Source organism: Chamaea fasciata, unplaced genomic scaffold (genome assembly GCF_029207755.1).
Source record: "Chamaea fasciata isolate MVZ Bird 193981 ecotype frontalis unplaced genomic scaffold, bChaFas1.0.hap1 SCAF_13, whole genome shotgun sequence".
Taxonomy (NCBI): domain Eukaryota; kingdom Metazoa; phylum Chordata; class Aves; order Passeriformes; family Sylviidae; genus Chamaea; species Chamaea fasciata.
The window spans coordinates 4,549,975-4,575,605 of NW_027094098.1; the positions used below are offsets into that span (position 1 = coordinate 4,549,975).

The window sequence follows — 25,631 nt, forward strand, 5'->3', positions numbered from 1 at the left end:
GTGAAGCCTTTCCCTACAGGTTTTGACTGAATCAATGACCCACCACCCCCTCAAGCAATTTTTTACCATATAACAGAACCTTCTCTGAGCTTCAGGGGAGCCTGATCATGATACAAATGCTTTTTCATCTTTCCTGGGCAAAAATCAGTCAAATCACTTCGTCTCCACAGCATGGGAAGGTGTGGGATCTTTACAGGGAATAACAATTCCATGGACACATCCAGAACTGCGCTCAAGTTCATGTTTGCAAATAATTCCTGTGGTGGGGGCAGCAGCTTCAGGTCCTTACCCACCCTTAAACATGAAATTTAACCGCCGAGAGCAGAAAATGATCAATCTTCACAAATCCCAACTAAAGTGCCCCAAATCTGAGAGAGATGGAAAAAACCCCATTCAGAAATCCCGCCTGGACGTGGCCATTGACAAGCAAAATAAAACCTGGCCCAAACCAACCACCCCAATTTACTTAAGCAGCATTTTTTATAGGTAAGCCATTTTTAGAAACTTAAAAAAACCCAAACAAAACCAAACCAAATAATAATAAAAGAAAAAAGAAATGAAGAGGGACCAGGTTTAAATATAAGCACACTGCTCCAGTTATTTACACAATAAAAACGAAAACGTGGCCAGTTCTGTCCATGAGAGACAGCTTTGAAATTGAAGTTATTCCTGGCCAAACGTGGGCTCCGTTTGTTTGTCTTTCCAGGAGTCAGGAGGGGAAAGCAATCATTAACTCCTCAAAGCACAGATAAAAGGCAGGGCTGCAGTCCAGAGCATCCTCCTCCTCCTCTTCCTCCTCCTCAGCACCTGATTTCAGACAGTTTCATCATCGCTCATGTCCCAGATCTGCAACAAAAAAAAAGAAAAAAAAAAAAAAAAAGGAATTTTAGCCTGTGGAGTTGAAATATGCTCTTAAAACACTCTTAAAAATTCACACTGCTGCTTAAAAGGAATAATAAATAGCATTTTATGAACTGTTGACTAGCAGCAATGGAGCTTTACAGAAAATTCAGTGGTTTTCTCTTCTGTTAACAACCTACACACCAAGAATTATTCGTCATCTTGGGGGTGTTTCAACATCTACTTTTCAGCATTTGTCACTTTGGCTACTTGGTATTTATTATCATTCACAGATAATAAATAAATTTGGTTATTTTCTATTTATTGCCATTTACAGATAATAAATAAATTTGGCAATTTAATATTTATTGCCATTTATAGATAATAAATAAATGTGGCTATTTGCTATTTACTGGCATTTACAGATAATGAATAAATTTGACTATTTGGTATTTATTACCATTTACAGATAATAAACGAATGTGGCTATTTATTATTTATTGCCATTAACAGATAATAAATAGATTTGGCTATTTGCTATTTATTGGCATTTACATATAATGAATAAATCTGGCTATTTGCTATTTATTGGCATTTACATATAATGAATGAATCTGACTATTTGCTATTTATTTTCATTTACAGTAAGGCTCAGATCAAGCCCCAGACATTTTGGGTTGGTTTGCTGACTCATTGGCATACACTTCACGTGAGCAATCACTTCCAATCAACATTTTTATTTTACCAAACACTGCAGAAAAATGTCTAGACATTCATGAAGAATTAATTGGTCATTTTACACTTAAATATTACAGCTCATAAACAGCAGCTTAAGGACAAGAAATTACATGGAAATTTGTACCTTTCTGCTGCTTGGAAAAAGAATTAAACTAAACCATTTTTTTCCTGCAGTGTAACAAAATTGTACTTTTAATTTCTGACTTGCCCTTGGCCAGTAAGTGGTTACAGAGTGGAGAAAAGTGAATATTTCCACAGACTATCAAGGTGAACACACTGAGGTGGAGTGGTAGAAATTCAGAGCAGGGATCTGCAGAGCTCTTTGGGAGGATATTCTCAATATATCCTCCAAGCCTTTTTCTTCCTGAGAAACAGGGATGCTCCTAAAACACTTCTGCTGATGTTTTAGAGGTTTAGCTCATGGCAAAGATCCTCCTGGCAGGGTTTAAGCTCAGGACTAACATGGCTACTCAGCTGAGATTTAATCCCCACAGCTGGATTTAACACCAGTAACTCCAAGTGTGCAATACATAAAACTCTGTCTGTGACTGGGAGCATTTCAAACTTGCCTGAATTATCTGCAACGCTTGTGGGCCGTGCAGATGACACATGACAAAGTGGTTCGGACGAGAAGGACAGAAATGCCATTTTTCCAGAGCCCCCAGAAATCCCTGGCTGGCCAGGACCTGACCAAAGGAGCAGCAGCATTTCCGTGTCCCAGGGGAAATAAAATTCAGTCCCTCTGCTCCAAAACACCACTTTGTGTGTTGGCATCAAGTGGCCAGCTGAATTATTCTCTCATTTTACATCCTGACCACTAAAATATATCAACCCTCCCCCCCCGGCAGCAGAGCATGAACAGTTACTTAGGCTGTAAATTCTGCAGGGCACAAAGGAGGATTTTACATGCAAGCAGTGTCTGGGACAATGGGGCACTGTTCTCAGTGCACTGGGCAGACAAATAAAAAATACAAATAGCCCCTTTTCTAGACAGGCAACAATGCTTATTGACCTATAGCTTTAATAAACCCTTACAGGAAAAAAAAAAAGACCATTTCTGGAATTAAAAACTGTTCTGAGAAAAGCTCTTCGAATCCCAACCCAGGGAAACACATAAAATCAAACATTTCTCTGCAGTGCTATGAGCTTTGTAAAAGGGAAACTCTGAATGGCAAGATTTGCTCCATTCCTAGAAGAGGCACAAAATGGTGGTGTAAATCCTGATGGAAAATACTGGAGGAACGGTTTGTTTACAAAAGGAAAAAAAAACAAAAAAGAGTTTTCATCCTGCCCTAGATGAGCAGCTCGGAGCTTGCCAAGGCAAACACAAATGTCCAGCTCGCCAGTCAGGGTCAAGGATGTGGAAAATAAATACAAAACCCAAAATCTTTAAATAGAGTTTAGGGTATGATTCAAGGCAGAGAAAAGCAGAAATCCTGAGTTCAGACAGTCCCCCTTCGAAAACAAAGCCCACAGACTGCAGCCCTGACAAGGAAATTCTCTCCCCTCTAAAGCACAGCTCTTTTCTAGGAAGCTTTTAACAAAAAAAAAAAATACAACAACACTGAAAATGAGGTTCCCAGGTATTTAATCAACACTCAAACATCCTGGATTGAAGATCCTGGATCGAGGAGGATGATTTTTAGATGTTTGGAAAGTGTTCTCCCTCCAGGAGAACAGAGAGCTTTATCGGAGTTTACACTTCGTGCAATCTCAGAGCAGTCAGAACCACTAAACCACGGAATGGCTTGGGCTGAAAGGCACTTACAGCTCATTCTATTCCACGGGCAGGGACACCTTCCACTCATCCCAAATTCAACCTGGCCTTGGACTCGTCCAAAAATTCCAGCGCAGCATTTCGTGTCCGATTTACCAAGAGGTTTATAAAGAACAAAGGAGTGGCATCTTAACAAAGCACACGCAGAGGGAAGAGCAAAACACGAAACAAAAGGGAAAAATTCACTGCAGAAGTTAACAATCGCAAATTACCTTCGAGAGAACAAGCTCCATGGGATCGTGCAAAGGAAGTTGTGTGAAACACTGACAGCTAAATTATCACAGGCTCCTGACTAAGAGCAATGGATGTTTTCAGATAAAGACATGTACACTTTAATAGATGATGACGATGCAAACTCTGGGGATTACTTCCAAAGACCGAACCTTTTAAGAGAGGAAATAAAATACAGAAAGCCGAGAAAGACAACGTGTGAAACGACTGTCAAAGCAGTCTGATTTCCAAAGCAAGCCGTGAATTCGCATTTTTTTTTCAGGTCTCCTCTGTCCTGCAGCACACCTGGGTGAGGCAAACCCAAACACAGCCACAGGCAAAGACAGGAGCAGCCAGAAAATGGGGAGATGATGAAGCAGCCGCCAGCCCCACCCCGGCCCGCACAAACCCGGGCGGATTATCTCAACGCACCTGTTCCTACAAATACCTGCTTTTAGAGCCCAGCTCCTTTGGGGAGCTTCTTAAATTTCACACGCAAACTGTGCCTCTTCAGGAGAAGAGAAGGATTCCCACACTTGTTTTCTTGCAAGTCCAACTATTATTTTGGTCGATAATAGGAAGAGTGAGGTGGGGGAAGCCCACAAATTCCCACTGATTGATTTTCCACAGCTCCGGAGTGTGCATTCAATAATAAATCCAATGGAATTGAGAGTTTTGCGTTTCCTCCCAAGCACAGTAACGATGGGTACCCTGCAAACTGAACTTCCACAAAAACAGCTCCAAAATTGGTGCTCACCATCCCAAGCTTAATTATTTTCCCATTTGATGACTGCTCCTATCCAACAAGGATCCACCTGTGCTCCCAGTGCAAGACCTCATCCGACACTCATTCTCCCCGATTTTCTTTCAAAACTGCCTTCTAACTTCCTCTAATTCAACTATACCCAGAATCAGGCCACAGTCTGAATAATTAACTGTCAGATACTTCTTCCCCCAGCTGACACACAGATTCTAAACTTAAACACACAGAAATTAACCTAAAAAACCCACTATCACACCCAAGGCTTGTAAAAACTGCGTTTCTTTCTTCAGTCTGCTTTTTTTAGGCAACAGGTGAGGAAAAGATGGATAATTTCTCCAGGTTCCTGCACACGAGGGGGCTATCCCAGCCGGCTGACCTGGCTGACAAATCCCTGGCATTCCTTGTACCTCCACAAATTCTCTTTTTCTGTCCCTGCCTCCACAACGTTCCCTTCACTATCTTGCAATCAAACAAGTCCATCAACCTCGTACCTTTTTTTTTTTTTTTTTTGGTTTTGTTCAGTGCTCATGGCCCTGACTGGTGCTTGTTTCACCCTTATACAGCCTTTCCAAAATTCTGTATTTTCAGGCCACAGCCACAGCTTGCAAGGTCAAGGTGATGGGGAATTCTCCTTTTAATCTCAACAAACAGCAACTCTTCGACAAGTTCCTCTTGTACGGAATTTTTTTTAAAATACAGTGATTAAAAGCACAGAATGGTTTGGGTTGGAAGGGACCTTAAAGCCTAAAGATCTTGCAGAATTGGCACGTGAAGGACTTTGAAAGCTATTTTTACGAGCAACACGGAAAAAAGGCAAGTAAACAACACAGGAAATCTTTCTTTACAAATAAACTTTTAGCCAGAAAGTCTTTTTAGTATCAGTTCCAAGCAGATACACAAACAGTAGCACCAAGCAGTAATTAATAAGTCCCTTCTGGGTTTAGAGCAGTTTTCCCAGGTATTCATCAGAAAATGACATGAAAACCCTCACAAAAAAGGGATTTTTTTTTTTTTTTTGGTCACGACTGACAATTAATGAAACAATACCCAAAAAAAGAAACAAACAAAAACTGCACACGAGGCTTTTTCTGGTATAAAAACGCCTCAGACAGATTTCCTTCCATTGTCTCTTGTTTTATGAGGGGAAAAAAGGTCCCAAAGCACAGGAGCGGCAAACACACACCCAATTTCTCTCCTGTCTGGAAGTGCTTGGAGCTGAGAAGGGCATTTTTCAGGGCTCTAAGAGGAGATCTTCTACTACTCAGCCTTATCTTCAGGTTCCCAAAAACTGCCAACAAGTGGGAAAATAAACAAACACACCCCCAAGCACGTCTGAGGACGGCCACGATTCTGTTTTGTGGGGGATTTTCGGCTTCATTTCAGTACCACCAACAGGCAGCTATCCAAGGAGAACGTCTGAAGGAAGCCACAATTAATGGAAATTCTGTCACAGGAATGATTAAATCTGGTAGAAAGCTTTTGACTGAAATGAAAATAAAACAATGTAGTGTATTATAGTGTGTATTTTTATTCTTCTATCTCCTTATCCCTTTGATGTGCCCAGGTTTTACATTAGAAATAAAACTGCAAGTTTGTATTCATCACATTTTTAAGTCCTGCAAAAAAAAAAAAAAAGATAATACAGATACAAAAGCAAATTTATTTTCAAGGCTTGCAGAGGAAATGTGGATTGGATACATAAATGGATCTCAGAATAATTAAACCATTTCTACACCTGAGTCTGTGCCACTCCAACTGCCCAGATTTTGTTTTTTTGTGTGAATCCAGCATTTGCCACATGCCACTGCACCTACTGAACTCCCAGGCGATGCAGAACTGCTGCCAAAAAAGGAGCTTTCAGGTCAGCACAATCGAACACTTGGTGGTGAGGGGTTAAAAATGAGCAGCAGCTTAACTCCACCACTGAACTGCAGGAACAAACAATCCAGAAACAAGCAAGAGATTACAACAAATGGGATTTAAGGGACACTCAGAGCTCTACCGTGGGGGCACAGAATCCCTGAGCTCCAGACACACCTCTGGAAATCATTCTGTCCACCCTTCACCCCAAGCAGGGCCAACAACCTCAGGGTGTCCAGGCTCCTGTCCATAGAATCACCACACAATTCCAGAACGGTTTAATTAATCCAGCTGAGTTAATTTTAAACGTTTCTGAGATTTCACAGCCTCTCCAAGAACCCTGCTCCAGTGTTTGTACATCCAAATATGAGATTCAATCATCTCTTGAAGCAAGGATCATCTTGGTTAAATTAGCCCATAGCTACCACAGACCCATAAATACGTCTTTTATCATCGTCATCATCATCCTCACCATGCTTCTTTACAGCTCCTGCCAGAGCAACACCCTCCTGGCAAGAGCAGCACACTCATCCGGTCTTTCCAACGGCTTAAAGGTGCTGAATTCTACAGTTCTGTTCACCTAAAAACCTGCTAATTTATTCCAAAGAAATTCCAGCTGGGCAGGCAGGGCACACATTGCTGTGGGGAGGAACAATCCCACCACTCCCCATGGAATCAGAGATTTTGGGTGGGACAAAGAACCTGGATTGGCATTTGCGAACCAGATCATGAAGGGACACTGTCCATGAGAACCGGGAAAATCTTCCTCTTTTCAAAAAACTCCCAAATTCTACAAAGGGAAAAAAAACCCCACAGAAATCCTTGAGGTTTTAGTGACTGATTGGAGCACAGATCATTTTCAGATGAGACAAAGATTCCCAGAACAACAAAAAGTTTTATTGCAAGGTCACCTAACCCAGATATGAGTCAAATTTCAGCATTTTCATGTTTGATCAACCACACTCCATCCTCACAAAGTGCAGCTGGCAAACACCAGCAAAATACGCATTATTCTAAATAATTCCAAACTCAACAACAACAGGGATCCTTTTCAGCTCAATTCCCATTATCAGAAAACAACATTTGGCAGAGAAAATGAACACATGTCCCGCATGCAGTTATGTCATCTTCCATGTGAAGTCTGTGCACAGCTTTAGTCTAACCAGACGTCCTCTGGTGCACTGGTTTTAACACACAAGTAACAGCAAACTTGAAATGCAATCAAAATATTAATTCATTAGAACTCTGATTTATCCAGTGACTTCACTAATCTCATCATTGCTTCCATGGAGATCCATGTGGTGTGTACACAACACTTCGGTCTTGTGGAGGTGGGGAAAACTTTCGCCTCTCTCCCCTTTTACTGGAGGAATGCTCCTCGTGTGGTTAGAAACTAAAACAATTCGTGAAAATAGAAATTGAGGGGACAAAAGAACACGGTTTGCAGTGTTAAATGCTCAGAGGGTACTGGATTATCAGGTTTATTTCATGTTATATATATTTCAGCAACTCAGGGAAGAGAAATCCATTTGTATTCAAATCTTAGGTGCCAGTTTCCCTCCTGATTAATCCTGTCACTTTTCCCATCAGGTTTATCCAAATAAATATTACCCAGAAAATTGCAAGTGCTGCTATAAAAGCACAGTGGAAAAAAAAAAAATCAGTAATTAAAGGTAAGGTAATGATGTTCTAGAAACAGAACAAGCAGATCAGGTTTCTCGTTGGTTTTGTTTCAAATGGACAGAAAAACCTGAAAAAGCAGAAGGTGCCTCAGCAGTGAGAGACCTCTGCAAGCACCTTGCCTTGCTCTGGAAACATTTGCTAGGCCCATGCAATAAATTAACAATAAATTAACAATAAATTAACAATAAATTAACAATAAATTAACAATAAACAACAGAGGCAGCCTCAACCTCACTCAAAAATGTATGTACTGATTTAAAACTGTATGTCCAACCCAGATCCAGCTGCAAACTCGTCCAAGTGTCAGATTTATTCCTGCAACACTTCAAGTCATACAGAAACAACTGAACAAACACGAATTCTGATGAGACCGTGCAGAGATTTTGGGCCTGGAGGGTTTTGCAGGGATCTGGATTCTGCAAGTCCTTTTAAAACCGCTTTTGATTTTCTGACCACAGCATTTCAACATCTGCTGGACCAACCAGACTGTCTGCAAGTAGCTGTGTCCCAGCTATCAAATCTTACTTAGTTCCCACTTTTCATCTGGAGCTGCTGGAACAAAGTGGGCGCCCACTTGCTGTACACTGTTGGGTTTTTCATTCCCAGGAACAAAGCAAAGTTTTCCCAAGCTCCTGATGGAGGGAGAACCTTTTCCCAAAGCTGCCGGAAGAGTCCACGACCACCCCCATCTATGAGGGCTGCAAATTGTTCAGAGGCCCCAAATCAAACCCACCCTGCTGCACTTGGAAAAAGCGGAGGGACAAACACAGCCCCTGCAATCTGACCCAGCCACAAACCAACCCTGTTAGGCCAGGTTTACTCAGCCCAGTCAGGCTCAGCAAAGCCCAGCTTCCATGGATCCCAGACCCAGAAGCTCCCCAGAGAGCTCTGGAGCTCCGGGGATGTCCCAGATGTGCTCCAGCAGAGGCTCCCAGTTGCTCACAAGGCCAACAGCTTGTTTTGGCTCACAATCCCCTTCCCTCCCCCATCTGGGGTGCCTTTGATCTTCTGGCCTGTTCTGTGACTGCAATTCCGAGTTTATGGGATCGCAAAGAACGTGCGAGTCCAGCTGAGAGCCACAGAGTGAGAAGCTACTTGAAACATTTGATGGCAGGCAGCAAACAGCGTGAGTGTGGTTTCAAAATGGGAATCCAGAACTAGGATGTTCACCGGATTTTCCATCAAATCCATCTTAAAACAAATCTCCTGTACTATTAGAACAAACTTTGCTTCTTCACGGCACTAAATCTGCATTTTGCTAACTATCTCATTTTTGTCACTTCACCTCTTCTTCCCCTGCAAAGAAAGATCTGGAATACACTTATGAGGTTTGTTTTGAATAATTTTGAACAATTAGGAGTTTTAAGTCAAACAGAAAATGGCCAAACACTGCAGGGCCCTCAGGGCCATCCCTGTCACGCTGGGATTCCCTGCAGGATGCACAAGCCAAGTGATTCCAGGCTGTATCAGCTTTGAGCAGGGCCATATCCCAGAGCACCCAGCACAGAACTGCCATCCCAGCTGCTTTTGCTGCCAGGAGGAACAGGCTCCAGCAGCTCCTGGAGAATAGAATATGCCAGCAGTGACACCTTCACAGGTGCCAAAAAAACCCCTAAAAACAAAACTAACACCAATAAAATAAAATAATAATAATAAATATATATATATTTATATATTCCCATGAAACCAGGTTTATATTCTTTTATGAACATTTAAAATCGTATTACACTTCTGGAATCACAGAATCCCAGGTTGGTTTGGGTTGAGAGGGACCTCAAAGCCCATCCCGTGCCACCCCTGCCATGGCAGGGACTCCTCCCACTGTCCCAGGCTGCTCCAAGTCCTCTCCAGCCTGGCCTTTGACACTTCCAGGGACGCTGGGAGCCGCATCATTTGTGGAATCATCTCATTCTCAGCCTGATTCCACAGCAAATCTTCATATCCCTTTTTCTAGCTCAGTGGAACATCCTCACCAAGTGCCAGCGCTGCATTCAACTGTTGTGTAATGCAGAGACTTCAAAAAAACCCAAACCCCAACCCAAACAATGCCACAAGAGACATGTAACACAAAGCACAGCTTTCCCAGGAGCAGGATTCCACCCAAACCTCCTCACTGGGAGCTCAGAAAAGTCAATTTTGTATCTTCACACCCCCCCCTCCTGCACTAACCTTTCAAGTGCTACCACTTTAGCACAAAACTTATTTAAGAGCTGTTACGTACCTCTGACATTTCTCTTCTGGTTTGATAAATAAAAACATCATTATCCTACGGAAGGAGTTCTTTGTCCTCAGAACCGTATAAAATTTTTATATTACAACTAAAACCTGAGGTTTTGATTTCCTCCACATCAGGGATGGCTGGTTTAGCCCTTTTTTTTTTAAATTATTATGAGTAGCAGAAGATATTTTCCAATGGGCGAAATCTGAATTAGGGACATTCTTCCTTGCCCCTCTGCACAACATTTAATACAGTTCAGTTGCATTGTGAAGATCAGGCAAAGTTTGCCTTCATCTTTAAAGTCATGAGCTGTTTCTTCCACAGATAAAAAGTTTGTAGTCACCAACACCTGGCCCTGGCAACCTTGAGAAATTACTGCAGACACACAGAGCTGTTCTCTCACAGGGAGAGAATAAATTTGTTTACAGCGGTGATTTTTACAAATCAGAGCTCTATCAGTGCCCTCTTTAAGATAAAGCAAGCTTGAAGAATCTTCCTGCTCACACAAAATTCACCTAAAGGAATAACCTCCTTTCAGAAAGCAATTTCTTCCTTCTCTAAGACAAACTATCAATTGAATAATTTAGGTTATTAAACAAATTAAGTTTATGGTGTTACTAAGATGAATTAGTCATGTTCATCATGAAAAATTTAATCCTCCAGTGGGTTTTGCACCCTAACTGAAACTTTTTTTTTATTTTAAAGCTTATTTCTTGGTGGCAGAGGGGGGATTGCAATGGGAAAGAGGGGTGGCATTTATTTTTCATGTGCTGCTCACTTCACTGCAGTGAAGCTCCATTTCCAGCTGAAAAACCTAAACAGCAAATTAAAATAATTAACTAAATACTGCCAATTATTTTAATAAATAAATCATCTACGATTAGTACAAAACAATGCTTTATAATTCTTGTTTTGAAACTCGAGGAGCTGTTTTCTAGTTCCAAAGGTTCCTGAAGGACTAAATGAAGGTGTCCCAGTGTGACTGTACTCATTTCCTACTGATCTGATCCTTGAACATTGTTTGAGTGAGGTTGGTGATGTGAGGAAGGAACTGCTCATGGAACCTTTTGTGTCTCTTTGTGCAGCCCCGTTAAAATCCCAACAACAACAACATCAACAGCAACAACAACAAAAGTTCCAATAACATGAATCAGCAATACCGAGGGGTTAAAAACCATCCAGCCTTGAACAATCCTATCGCAGGTTTGCATCTGCACGCTTCATTTTCTGGGATGAGGAGCAGTCAGGACTTGAGACTCGCTTCAGAAAACTCAGATTACCAGAGAGAATGAGAGCAATGAGAGCATGAAGCCCTTGTCTGAATTCCCTCTGTGTGTGTCCAGCCTGTGAGCCTTCCCCAGAGATGAAGAATCCTCCAGAAAACTTCTCCAGTTTCCAGAGAGAATGAGAGCACGAAGCCCTTGTCTGAATTCCCTGCGTGTGTGTCCAGCTTGTGAGTCTTCCTCAGGGGTGAAGGGTTCTCCAGCACAGCAGGGATTTGCTCCCAAACCACCCCCTCGGTGCCAGGGGAGCCAGGTGCTCACCCCATGCACCATGAAAAACCTCATTTGTTTCTGTCTGAGCTTTAATTAGTGATTTCCCTGCTCCTTCTCTAATTAATTATGCCAAAAGCCGCCCCCGCCATCAGTGTCAGGCGGAGACTCACGCTCAGGAGTCTGCACAGAGAAGGAGGATCTGAGCAGAGGTTCTCAGGGTCTTTCTGGGAGTCATGACGACAGAAAGCTGCTGTGGTGGTGAATAAACAGCACTGCATTTTCTGATTTAGTTCTCATCTAAAGCAAGGCCTTGCTTTTCGGCCGGACGAAGCGCTGCTTCCAGGGAATTCAAAAATCCCGAGGCTGGAAGGGAAGACTAAAACGTTCCTTGAAAAATTCAAGTTCTTGAGCAAACCCCAAAAGGAAGAGACTGTGAAGAGCTCAAACTTTTGTGCACAAACTGAAAAACTCCTCTCCCAGCTGGGAGCAAGCTGGAACTTGCACCAGGCCCTGCACACCCTGGCAAACTCCTTAACTGTTGGGAGCAGACAAAGTCTGTTTAGTCACGTCTGCTCAGGGGGAAGGACATTACAACACATCTGCACTGCCTCTTTCCACACAGGTCAAGAAATCCTCCAAAGTTGTTTTTCCACCCCTTTTTTCCCATTTAAAGGATTCCCCCTCAGCCAGGTTGGCCACACAGCTGGTGACAAAGGAGCTCACAAATGAGCAGTGGAACTTCAGAGGCACCGATGGAGAGAATTTCTTTTGTTGAACCTCATCTCTTAGGGTTTTTTGCTTGTGAAAAATCAATCCTCCTCAGTTCTTTAATGAGACATGAAGCCTAGACGAAGTTTTTTGTTCAGGTGCAAGGCTTAAGATTCTCCAGAACACAACATCAAGCTGAAGGGAAGAGTGGACATTTCCATATAAATCCCCAACACTGCCAGGGATGTCTGGAGGGATGTTGAGTTTAGAAACGGCTTGGAGAGATCTCCAAACTGACCTGCAGTGCCCGCTGAGGACAGCAATGGGAACTGCAGACCAAACTGGGACACGAATCCAAACTGGTGGCTTCATTTCTAAAAGGATGGAGCAGGTGGCAGGACTCTTTCTAAAATATTCTAGCAAGGCTTCTAATCCATGTTCCAAACCAGCCAAAAGCTCTTCCCGCTCCACAGAGCTGGGCTGATGTCCCATAACCAGCAAAATATTAAACCAAATAATATACAGTATACAGTATATAGTATATACAAAATATATAATAGATAAAATATATAATATAGAAATTAGGACACAAATCTTACTGGTTTGGATCTCTCTGTCTCATTGGGAGCATGGTGGAACCCAAAGGTGGATTGATTCTGCTGGAGTTTTTATGTTTATACGGAAATATCCACTCTTCCCTTCGGCTTAATTTTGCATTCTGGAGAATTTTAAGTCTTGCACATGATACAAGTAATTTATTTTACCAAATTCTTAATTAATATATAAAATACATTTAATAAATAGTTGAAACTTACTTGAAACTTCATTACTTCTGAACAAAAAACTTTGTCTAGGCTTCATGTCTCATTAAAGAACTGAGGAGGATTTATTTTTCACAAGCAAAAAACCCTAAAAGATCAGGTTCAACAAAAGAAAGTCTTTCTCTCCATCAATGTCTCCAAGTTCTAATCTGGAGCAGTGATAACATCAGTGCCATTAGTTTAGAGACAATTGCTGTTTGCTTTATTTTAGAGCAGCCAATCAAAAAGGGATTTTTCTCCAGACTAGAACTTTTCCCACACCAAAGAGAAATGAAATTCATATGGAGCCCAAGCACAAAGCTGGGCTGGCACATCCCAATTATTTCACTGGGGGGAATTTGGTTTCTAAATTCTGGCACTGCTGCTGCTAACACGAAGGAGTAAGTCAAACCCCAACAAATCATTCGAAAGGCAGAACAAGTAACAAGTTATTATCATTATAAAAGTTCATGCAGAGATAAGAAGTGCCATAAAAATTTACAGAGAATTATGCAGTGAGTCAAAGGTTACTAAAAGACAATGGGAAATGGGATAATTCTTGCATTTCTTCATGTTTGTTACAGGACTCAAAGGACATCAGATCAGCAGGATAATGGGACAGAACTGAGTTCCCTGACTTACTCACTATGGCACAATTACATTAATAAAGGGAATTTTTGTTACTCTGAGAAAATGGTGGCGTCACTTTGATTTACAATCCATACAAGAAAGAAATTAGGAGCATCTCCAGAAAGGGCAGCACCTGAACTGATGAAATCATGCAGCAGTGAGACTGAAGGACAAATGTGTTTAGGTTGTCTGATTACTAGTGACAGCTCCCTGAAAAATGAGTTTAAGGAGATTTATGGGATGTGTTTCATAGAAACGGAGATGAAAAATTTATTCACTGGGTTCGAAAATCATGGCAGAGTGGAAACATCCTGCAGGAGAAAGAAGGTGTCAGAATGCTGAGAGCATGGGAGAAGAGAGTTCAAAAGGAGATTGAAACAAAACAAAATCATTTCTCAGACAAGCTGAGAGTTCAGGCACGAGAAGCACGGATCAAAACACGGCCAAGCTTATGGTGACTGACAACACAGAGGACAAAGAGGTGCCAGAATGAAAAAATCCTTCCTGCAAAACATGGGTAAAACCCGGCGGAGAACAACTGTGGGGACGGTGCCATATGGGGCTGAATAAAAGAGAAAATCCTGGAGGTGACAAACCTTCAATACCACACAAAGATCCTCCTGGACCAGGAAAGTCATCGCTGTACTGGTGGCACGTCTGCCTGAGGAATTCATTTCCCCTCTGCAAGAGTCAAAACGATGATGTGGACCAGCATCTTTGAGAAATATTGGGATCCATGGGAATATTATGATTTTTGAAGTTTATGACTGGATTTAACAAAATAAATGAGTTTTAAATACTGGAATATATGGGAATATTATGATTATTGAAGTTTAGGAATTGGATTAAACAAAATAAGTGACTCTCAAATATTGGGACATACGGGAATATTATGATTTTTGAAGTTTAAGAACCGGATTAAACAAAATAAATGAATCTGAAATATTCTGATATATGGGAATATTACGATTTTTGAAGTTTAGGAACCAGATTAAACAAAATAAGTGAGTTTTAAATACTGGGATCTATGGGAACATTAAGATTTTTAAAGTTTATGAACTGGATTAAACAAAATAAGTGAATCTTAAATACTGGGATATATGGGAATATTGTGATTTTTGAAGTTTAGGAACCAGATTAAATGAGACGGGTTAATTCTGGCAGCTCTAACAAACCAGATCACAATGGTGCTCATGCCACGAGCTCGCCCCACCCCAGTGGAGCTCAGCTGACCAAGCAGGGCAGTTCTCATCACTGTGATAAAAACCTTCTCCAGCCTCCTATTCCCAAAGGGCTGCACGATGGGAATTCCAGCCTCCTGCTGAACCTCGTCCTTCCAAATTGCTTTGTCTGTTTTGGCCTTAGGCTGAGTATTAGAAATGATAAAAGTGCTTCTTTCAAACTCAAAGCAAGACAGCTCCAGTGCCAGTGTCAACATGACAGAGCGCTCGTGGCTACGAGGGGGGAGCAGGGGAAAGAGGGGCAGGAGAGAACTCTGCTCTTCATGCTGGGCAAGTAGGAACAGAATTTTTCTTCCTGGCTGAAGCCCAGGCTTATCCCACCGTATTTTTAACCTTCTCCAAGTTGACTAGGCTGGAATAGCTGCTCTGGCAGCAGTTAGCTGCAAATCAAACTCGCTAGAATTATTCCTACAACATGAAAACACGAAGAAACGTCCCCGGAAACGGTTCTGCGCCTTTGATACGAGTTCAGGGCTCCTTTAATCAGGGTTTGCCTCCTTCAGAGACACTGAAAAGAAACAACCAACCAAGGAACAAAGAGGATTTCTTGAAAGGAAGCCAAAATGCAAAGTTTTATGCTGACCTACACATATAAGGTAAGGAGGGGTTTTTTTCCCCCCCTCAGTGAGTGAACAAAAGTTCAGTTTCAGGAGGAGAATACCTTTTTGACAGCACATAAATTGGAATTTGGGACAGACAGACACACAACCCCAACAGACTGCAGTGCCTTGTCACAGCACTCAAGCACCACAGAACATTGCCAGCTGGAAGGGACCCACAGGGATGCCCAAATTACACCCAAGTAAGACTTTTCAAATATAATAATTAAGATCACAGAATCATAAAATGGCCTGGGTTGGATGCACACAAGTGTTCACCAAGAGCCAGAACAGAAAGTCTAAGCAGTCACTTATTTAATCCTGAAGAATTATTCCCCTGCCTAAGAGGAAATATTTATAATTGCAGACATTATAAGGTCCACAGAGAGTGTGTTGGAGGAATTTGCAAAATTCAAAGGGAGTTCACAGCACTGCAATGCCAATTTGAATTTTTCAGTGTTTCGACTCGCGCTGTTATTAATTTTTATGAGCAGAAAACACTCTAACAAACACAGGCAAAACATCCTGCAGACAAATGCAGGTAAGACTCAATTTAAAATGAAATACTTTTTATTTACATGATGTGCATAACCCCATGGAACGAGGCAAAATTTTCCACAGAGCACAAAGCCCAAACCAAGGCTGTGAATGCAAACCCAGCAAATTCCCTGGGTTGTCCCTTTAAGATTCTCCATGGCATGCAGGATTCTTACCTTGGATTTCTGTTTATGTACAGTAAGCTTCCACAGATTTTATTTATAAACTCTTGCTTGGAATTTTCAATTATTTTTTCCCCAGTGCTTCTCCTTTTATGGCCATCTGTTTCTTGCCATATTTTGCCCCAAGGCACATCAGCTGTCTCCACAGCTGAATGAAATTCCCATCTCTGGCTCAAAGGAAAACTTCTTAATTTTCTGTTTATTTGTTGAACTAGAAAGAAGCCACCCATCAAAAGGAGAAACCTTTGCCTATGAGTTGGGTCTTGGGATGCTGCATACATCCTCCCCACAAATATCTGTGTATTCTGACTCTGAAATGCAAGAAAATAAACAGGTTGTTGAGTGTGGGAGACCTAACTCTTGCTACAAATGTTAACACTGCTCCTAACTGTTTTATAATAGAGTTAATTCTTGAAAATTTTCCTCTGCAATCCATTGATTCTCAAATGAATAATTTCTTCCATGTATGAACTGAGTAGTGAACAGCAACTTGCAGAAGGAAAAATAATGATCTCAACCAGGGCAACTTAAAAAAACCCCTGGTGCCTGGCTTGGCATGATGCAAGAAAATGATGTTTAAATTAGAAAATTATAAATGGGCATAGCTGCCATCATTGACTCAGAAGAGAAAGTGAGACACAGGAGGGGAGAGGAGATGTGGAGGATTTGGAAGGAAGAAGTTGAAATATAAGCTCTATTTAGGCTTTTTATCTAACATTTTCCAGAAAATGTTTTACAGCCAGAAGCTTCAAGATGAATGAAAAGCTGCTTGGAATAGGAGAAGCATCCAGCTATCAACAGCAAAACAGTTTCCATCAAACCATCCACCAATCCCCACCAATTCAGCCCAAACTCACCAATCCCCACCAAATCTGCCCTAATCCACCAAATCTCTGAGCTCACACTCCTCATTTTGGCCTGATCACTCAATCCCCTCCAGTCCCCAGCTGAATTCCAGCCCCCAAACCTCCCCGGAGGGACTGGCACTGGGAAATGGAATGGGCAAGTGACCTGGGAGGAAGAAAACCCAAAGAGAATCCAAGACCAGTCCTAAAAGACAAAAAGGGGATGGAGCTGTGTAGTCAAAGTCTCAGAGCAAACGAGGGAGCTCCAGCCACCCCAGACTTTGCAGCTTTTTCTTGACATGTAAATATCCTACACCAAGAGGTTGTAGAGGTCGTTTTGCTTTTCCAGCTACTCAGTGCCCCAGACGTAAGGAGTTTTCTTCCCAAATACAAGGTACTTCCTTCCCTAATACAAGGTACTTCCTTCCCTAATACAAGGAATTTCCTTCTCTGCCAGCCTTACTGTGCTCTTTCCTTGCCTGCCACTGCTGTAGGACATTCGCTGTTCCACATCACCAACTCCAGCTGGAGAATCAGATGAACAAAGACTGAAGCAAGCAATAATTTGGACAGCTGGATCACTGGAGGAGTTTTCTTGCTCAGTGAGTGAGTTACATCCTGACTGCTTAACAACACATCTAGAGAGAGAAAAGGTCTTTAAAACCAGGCTCCAACCAGGCTCCAGTGATTGGGACACTGAGGAATCCCTCAGCTCCCAGCAGGTCCTGATTCCTGCCTGTCAAACAAAGCCTCCCACGTGATCCTGCTGCTCAGGAGATAAAAATCACTCCGTGTCTTTTGGGGACTGAGATCTTAATTCTGCTCCCTTTGAAGTCAGCCGGAATTTTGGCATTTATCTCAACGATGAAGGATGGGATCCCAAAGTGTTTGTTCAGCACTTCTGGAAGGATGCCAGCTTTCATAAAATCAATTGAAATGCATTTTTAAAGACATGGCCAATCCAAATATTTATTTGCAGGCTCCCAGACTCATCCCAGTATCTGGCATTTCTTTTCCAGCTGAAATGCACAGCCCATGCTCAGCTTGGCAGAAGCACTGACATGTTCGCCACGTTTCGGGAGCCAACATTCCTGTTCCTGCAAGCATTCAAGTCAGGAGCTTGTGAAGACTCAGCAGCACTGAAACACTGCTCACTTTCTCATCTTCACTAATGGAATCATGCCTTTGATAAATCTGGCCCAGCAAGATCTTAATCCTACTGTTGGAAGGAGTTCATGAACTTAGCAAGGTTTTCCCCCTTGAGAAAGAATCCTCCTCAAGATAAGTTATGATATTTGATTTTTCCCAAAAATTAATTCTATTGCTCCAATGAAAAACAAGAAGGCAAAAAAAAAAAAAAAAGAAAGAAAAATGCTGAGGGTGTTATTACCAACACTTTCTAAAAGTACTGAGCACTAATTAGAGTGGAAAATAAGACTTTTTTTCCATGGTGCTGGTTACCACTATCTTACATTTTCAGGACACCACATACTATAACGATTTGCTTTCCAGGTTTTTTTAGACTCACAGATAGAATCAGAACTGTGAGGACAGCTGAAAGCTTCCAGGGCAAAGAGAAAAGGCAGCAACCGTCTGCCACATCTGCACAATCTGATGCATTTGCTGAGTGCACAGGTGGAAAGAGAAATGAAAGCAAATCCTCAGCACAACCACTGCAGAGCTCGAAGAGGTCTTGCATGAACACATTTTTTAAAAAACTGACCTCCAGCATTCCTCGTAGTTTGGCTTTTTTTCTTCCTGCATTATTTACACGCCTGAATTCTCCAGATTTTCAACTTCTACAGTTTTTTGAAAGCTCCAAGTTTTCTATAAAGATCAGTTTCCCCATCGTGCTGTCTCTGTTACAGGCACGAAGTCCAGCACATATTCTCCATCTTCATACTTAATCCATCTTGAAATCTCCTTTCATTGTGTCAAGAATTATGAGAGTTTTTCTTAGAATCAGAGAAAAAATTAAGTTAGGGACACCTGGAGGTAATTTATTGTACGGGAAACTTATCCCATTTAAACCTTGTCCCTTTCACCTTTTTGCTTCCCAACCTCTGACAGCGTTTTCTGCCTAAAACGACCAAAATGTTGTGATCCAAGTGCAGTGCCTTAATTATGAGATTATTAAAAATGATTTAAATGAGATAAAAGTGTGAAAGTGTGGCATGAAACCACTTTTAAACCCTCAAACTCCTCAGGATGCTATGAAGTTCCCTCAGAATGAAGACTCCTCTGCAGGCACTGGAAATTTAAAATCAAAAATCTCAACCCTCACCACACTCCTGTGAAGGAAACTCAGAACTTTTGCTTTGTAAGATCACAAATATTTGTAACTAAAAGCTTTTCATTCACCACAGCAGAATGATTTTTGTTCAGCCTCACACAAATGAAGCCTGTCCTGTAAACTGCCCCTTTTCTTTGAGTCCAACCTCAATCAGAAACCAGGTTTCAGTATTAATGTAAGGATGTGACTTCCCTCTAAACAATATCATAAACAGCAAGGGAGACAACGGACAGGTGCAACCTCCCTTTTTTAACTAGGAGGAAAAATTCAGGCAAAACAAACAGTTTAGAGGTTGTTTTATTTAGTTAAGACTAACAAGTCCAAACAAGCTAAAGGCACCTCTCAATTTAGCATTATTTTCCTCCTGGCAAAAAAGAAAGAAGAGTATTTTTACAGTCAAACGACATTCGATTTTTTTTTTTTGGTTTTGCTTAAAACATTAAAATATTCCCCACACTTAATTATGAAAATCTCCCAAAAGACAACTTGGACACAAAAAAGAACAACAACCTGACTGCTATAAATTTTTTCTATTTAAGACACCTAAAACAAAGACAGCATGACAGCATAGATACTTCCAAAATCCAGCACTGACTGAGCCTTTGCAGAGAAGCCTTCCCCTGTTCATTCTCAAACCATCACATACAATAGCAGCTTGAGTTTCCATGTGCAAAAATATTCTAATACACTCAATTTTGGTCAGCGTCTTACATCACCCAGAGACGTATCTCTACAAAGCCAAGAACACAAAGAATTCCCTCTCTACCCCACATTCCCAAGGCCCAAAGGGGCACAGATCCAGCTCCGATTCACAGGGAGCTGGAAAAATTAACTGAAAAGCCAAAACAGAGCAGAAAAAGCCTGGATCAGATCCTGGCAGGATGGAATTACACCAGGACCCTCCAACCACGCTGGGGATGAGCAAGAGGAGGAGGAGGAGGAAGAGGGAAGGATTCACTCCACATTTGCTCCTTAGGGAACACCAGGCAGGTGCACCTGCAAGAAGTTTCCATAACTGAACGGCAAGCCTTGCACTGACTTTATCCTGGGTTGGTTTTGGCAAATCGCTTTCCTTGACTCTCCCTGGAAGTAAGAGAGGGCTCCTGCTGTGTGCAGGAGCTGGAAATGATCAGCCAAACCCCTCCTCTTCTGCTCTTACCCAAATACTTGCTGAGTAACAGCATCAGCACCCCACAAGTTGAATCCCCACACAGAGGGCGAGACAATCTCCAGCTCTCAGGTTTGGGTTATTTTGCCTGACATTTCTACATCCACAATTCTCTATTTAAATTGGGATCTGAGGCTCTACAGACAAGAAACTCCAGCAGTTTGGCTGAAGAATTAACAACAAAACCTCCCTTGGAATGACAGCAGCAGGAATGGCGCTGGTGGCACAGTTCGGGAGCTAAGTGCACACAAGAGCCACTGTCCAAATCCGCACTTAAGTGGTATTTTTATCCCACAACAAACCCCCAAATATCTGAAGACGAGCATTTTACTGCATCAGTGTTTTACAACATTTGACTGTTGGACGGAGAAAAATAGATTCCAGCCACTTCCAACAGGGTTTTTATACTTTGATTTTTCAAATCCTTTCCACAGCAACCGCGCACAACCAAGATAAATACCAAAGTGGATTTGTCACCTACATCTTCACTGCTAAAGTGGCTTCTTTGCTCTCCTAGGCAGAAAAATGTGCCAGATTTCCCTAAGGAAAACCATTTCTCAGTGAACTGAAGGAGAAGCTGGAATATTGGGGTCTCCCAGTTGCTGAAAGTACTTTTTTTTTTTTTTTTAAAATTTCTTTCTCTTTGGGGAGGGGAATGTGAGAATTTTGTGAGACCTCCGACACTGGAGACATGAGAACTGGGCTGAAGTGTGAGACAATGCAATTAGAAATCCAATTCTGTAATACCTGCACACTCTTGCCAACTTTGAATTTCTCTGATTTTTCCCCTACAGAAGTTTTCTGGAGGACAGCTGGGAAAAGTCTGCTACACAAGCAAGAGCTCTCAAGGCTTCATTAATTTCTGTCAAAATTCCATCATCTTAATTAGGAACTAATTTATAACCTGAAGATATTGACTGGAATTGAGTAACTTCAAGGAGTTCAAGAAAACTCCTTGTGTGTGAAAATTCTGATAGATCTTGAGAAACACCCCAGAGGCTTCACTTCTCAAATTAATCCTTCAAAAAGACACAATTGTACTGCAAGCATCACATAAAGACTTCAGATGTTATCTCCCCCAATTCCCTTCCACGGAACAAATCAAACAGAGCTGAATGTTGTAAAGTCATGTGCAGATAAGTAAATTGTTTGAAATGACTCAAAACACAGCCCTTGCAATGGGACAGTGGCTGCAAAGTTACTGCACCTTTCAACATTCAAGAGAGATACCACGAAATGTCTTGAGATTATAATTTTTCAGCATTTGATTGTCACTACAGATACCTGCATTAAATACGACTAACTTTGGAAAGAGCTGTGAGAATAAATTAACTTTAGAGTTACAATCATGAAAAGACCTTGCCCTGAAGCCTGACTTTATTATCAATAACCACAAGAGGAAAGCTTGAACGAGCAGGAGAGGCACAGCCCTCAGCAACTCTTTGATTCTGAGTTTTGAAACAAAACCCTTTCATAAAAGGGCTGGTGGTCCAAGCTTTGTGCAGAGACCCTCCAAAATCTCACAGTATTTGCACAGGAGTGCCCTTAAAATATCTGATTAGCACCAGGTTCCTATAAAAACATTCTACAATTCCAGATTGCCATGCACATTTCAGAGCTGAAAGGAGCCCAAGTATCATTTAATTCACCGTGAATTTTTTGTTGTGGTGTTGTCAGACTGGAACTGCCCGTGTCAAATCAAGTACAGCTGCATTTCCAACCAAGCACACAAAACACAGCAGTGCTGAAGTAGATGGGGACTGGAAAAATACCTCTCTTTGGCTGGATTATGGAAAGAAATGGCAAGAGAATGCATCCCCAACTCACAATAAGCAATTTCAATGCCATTAGTTTTCGGTTTGGAAATAAAGATCAACATTTGATTTTGTTTTGACATTTTGTTTTTCATTTTAAATTAGGTTTCGCTTGCTTTCTAGTTTTTTTCCCCCTGAAATTATCGTGTTAGCTGGTAGGATTAGGTATTTAAATCAACTTAATTAATCTTCGTTATTCTGTGAAAGCAGACAAGTAGGTATGTGATTAAAATATCTTAAGTGCATTTTTAGTTGTAATAACATAAATCCAACCCTGGAGTGAACGGCCCACACAGGGATCAAACCCAGAAATTTGGTGGTTTTTAGCACCACGCTGTGATAAACGGAGCCAATTATAAGATAAATCACCTCAGAATATCTCTGGGGGTCAGAGAAATGCTCTGGGGACACTGATTTGATTCAGTTTGCTTCCACTACAGGAGGAGAATATTCTTATTAGTAGAAATTGTTGCCTTTCGACTCTTGTCTTCTCCTCACCCTCAGCAGCTCTCAGGAGATGCCAGCTGTGTATAATATGTATATATCAATGATATGTAATATATTTATATGTGTATATATACACACATATAAATATATAATAAAATATATAATATACAATATATAATACATAATAGAAATAATATATAATATGTATAATATGTATGATATAAGATATATTTTTATAAATGAAACATATAATATCTAATAAATATAAAGATCAGAGAAAATATCTAATACATCAACCATGTATTTAATATAAATTTATTTATTTATTTGTGTGTATATATATTTTTTTTTTCCCCCTGAACCAGGAATAGCTCAGGATCATTTTTCTCACAATTCCCAGGGAGCCACAGGAACAATTTTCTTTCCTCAGCCAGAAATTCCCTGTGGGCCATGCACAAGCACCCAGTCCCCTGGACAAATCTGGAATGACAGCACTCAGAAACCCGAACCAAGCCCCTTCCTGCTCCCTTCCAGAGGAGCACACTGATAAACATCTGGGCTCTGGAAATCACTCGGGGATGTTTGGATTGTGTAGCAGCACACTACTCTCACACACTGCGCTACAGCATCACATGATCCTGCACTTTTCCAAGAAAAACCCAGTCAAGTGAAAAGACTTCATTACCATCAACTCTTTTTTCTCAAAAGTTACATAATTACCGTGCAATCTCTGATGAGATCTCATTTATTTGAGCTTTAATTACTCACTTCAATGAAAGGATTATTTCATAAAATATATCTTTGCACTTCAATAAAAAGCATAGGTCTCTCTTCTCTTCGCTGCATCTATTTTGTTTACCACTTGCCAAGATGTTATTTCACATACGTGAAAAGAAAACTGAACTGAACACATGTGAAAGAAACTCTTGGCAAAGGCCCTGCAAGGGCTTGCCATGGAGGAGATTAGATCCACAAGAAAAGTCTTCTACTTTTTCCAAAATCAACAAAGGTATTAAAAAAACCAAACAACAACAACAAAAATCCCTTCATAAAAAGACAAAAGAAAGGATTTTTCAGGTAACTCTGAATTTCCAAGGGATGAAGATTTTCCTCAGAAGATCTGGACATCTCTAACTGTGTGTCCACCAGAAGGTCAGGGTTCCCATGCTGAGGAAAGGCAGAATTATGAAGTCCTGGTTTCATTCCACTCTTCGTTCCTCACAAGAACGAAAACTCCCAATTAAATCATCAACAACTCTGATTGGAATTTCTTTGATTGATTAGAATTGTTGTTGTTAGAATTCTGATTAGAAGTGTGGGGCAGGACACATCAATCCCGCAGCCTTCCTTCATTTTTGCACCATCTTTCTTAGCCCACAACTCACATTATCATCTATTTTAGTCCATTAGAAATGTTTTAATTATTAATTTGATAGCTCCAGTTTGAGAGATGTTAAAAAGCAAATTTCTGACCTCCTGCATGCACAATTCCTGCAGACCAACACTTAATATCAAGACAGGAATTTGTTGCACACTTGGCGTTTGCATCTCTCGAGTTCTCAGCCGGGGCAGAGAATTGTTTTCAGCCAAAGAGATGCTTTTGTAAAATTGAAAATGAAATTATTTCATTTAGCAGCTTCATCTCACCAAATGTGCCCAAGTTCAGCTCCCAGGAAGGTTTTCCAGATTCACGAGAAGGTGTCTCAAAGATGGAATTTCAGGAGACACAAGTTCAGGGAAAAGAGTTTTACAAAGCTGCTACATAACTTCAATGTCATAAAGAAATATTTTCGAATATTTATTAACTTATCATGTATCTACTTTAGATTATCCCTAAAATACTGCTAAAATCAGGTTGAATTACACCATCAGCTATGCCACACTTGTCCATAACAGCTGGACTGTGCAGCTTGGACAAACTTGCATTTATTTCTTTCAACTTCCCGACAGCCAAAATAGAAAAGTAAATGCCACAAACACCCATGGAAAACTCCCTCTTAAAATTATTTTAAAGCTAGCAATTTTCTCACAATTTAAAAAACTTTCCAGTTGAAAAAAACCTAGTAAGAGTGAGACTGAGCTCCCTGACAAAAAAACCCACAAGAGCAGAAACGAAACTCGGAAAGGATTCGAGGATCCCTGACTGCTCCTTTTCTGCAAGAAATTCCCATTTCCGTCTAACCTGAAACAAAAATCAGAGATCTGAGGAGATTTATGGCAAATCAAACTGCCCTTTTATCCCTGTCACAAACCACAGATTTTGGTTCAAACCCAGTTATTACAGAAAAAACGAATCACATTTCCACAGTACAGCACAGACCACTGGCAGATCAGAGCCCTTCAAGGTCTTATTAGCAGAAATTGTTGCCTTTCAAGTCTGTTTTCTCCTCACCCTCAGCAGCTCTCAGGAGATGCTGGCAGGTATAAACATGCTTTTCTTTTAATTACAGAACTGGATTGCTGCTGTAACCGATTCCCAGCTCCAGCAAATTATCATCAAGTGCCCATTGTGCATAACAATCATTTAATGGCCGACAAACCATAATAAAGAGAGCTTTAATGAAGAAAGCTGGAGAGCTGCCCGAATTTTATGGCTCCACACTCCAAAAGAAAAGAGTTACAATCTGTATTTAAGATTAAGGGAGCCTTTTAATCCAGATGGCCAGAATTAGACGAGGCAGTGCAGGGAAATTTTGATCAAAAGCTGGTGCAACATGAAAGTCCCCAAAATTCCCCCAGTAAACCACGGCTAATTATTGCGAACACAGGCCGCACGTTCAAG

General features: G+C 41.1%; 1 protein-coding gene across 2 annotated transcripts in view; it reads right to left on the minus strand.

Moving 5' to 3' along the window:
* Window positions 1-557: 557 nt before the first annotated feature.
* The window catches only part of ATG7 (autophagy related 7), a 71,980-nt gene continuing 46,906 nt past the window's right edge, over window positions 558-25,631 (minus strand). For both annotated transcript variants that reach the window (XM_066195064.1, XM_066195065.1), the window contains one exon: window positions 558-846. In XM_066195064.1, the coding sequence (XP_066051161.1) occupies window positions 814-846 (33 nt within the window). In that variant the 3' untranslated portion in view covers window positions 558-813. The remainder of the gene's footprint in view (window positions 847-25,631) is intronic.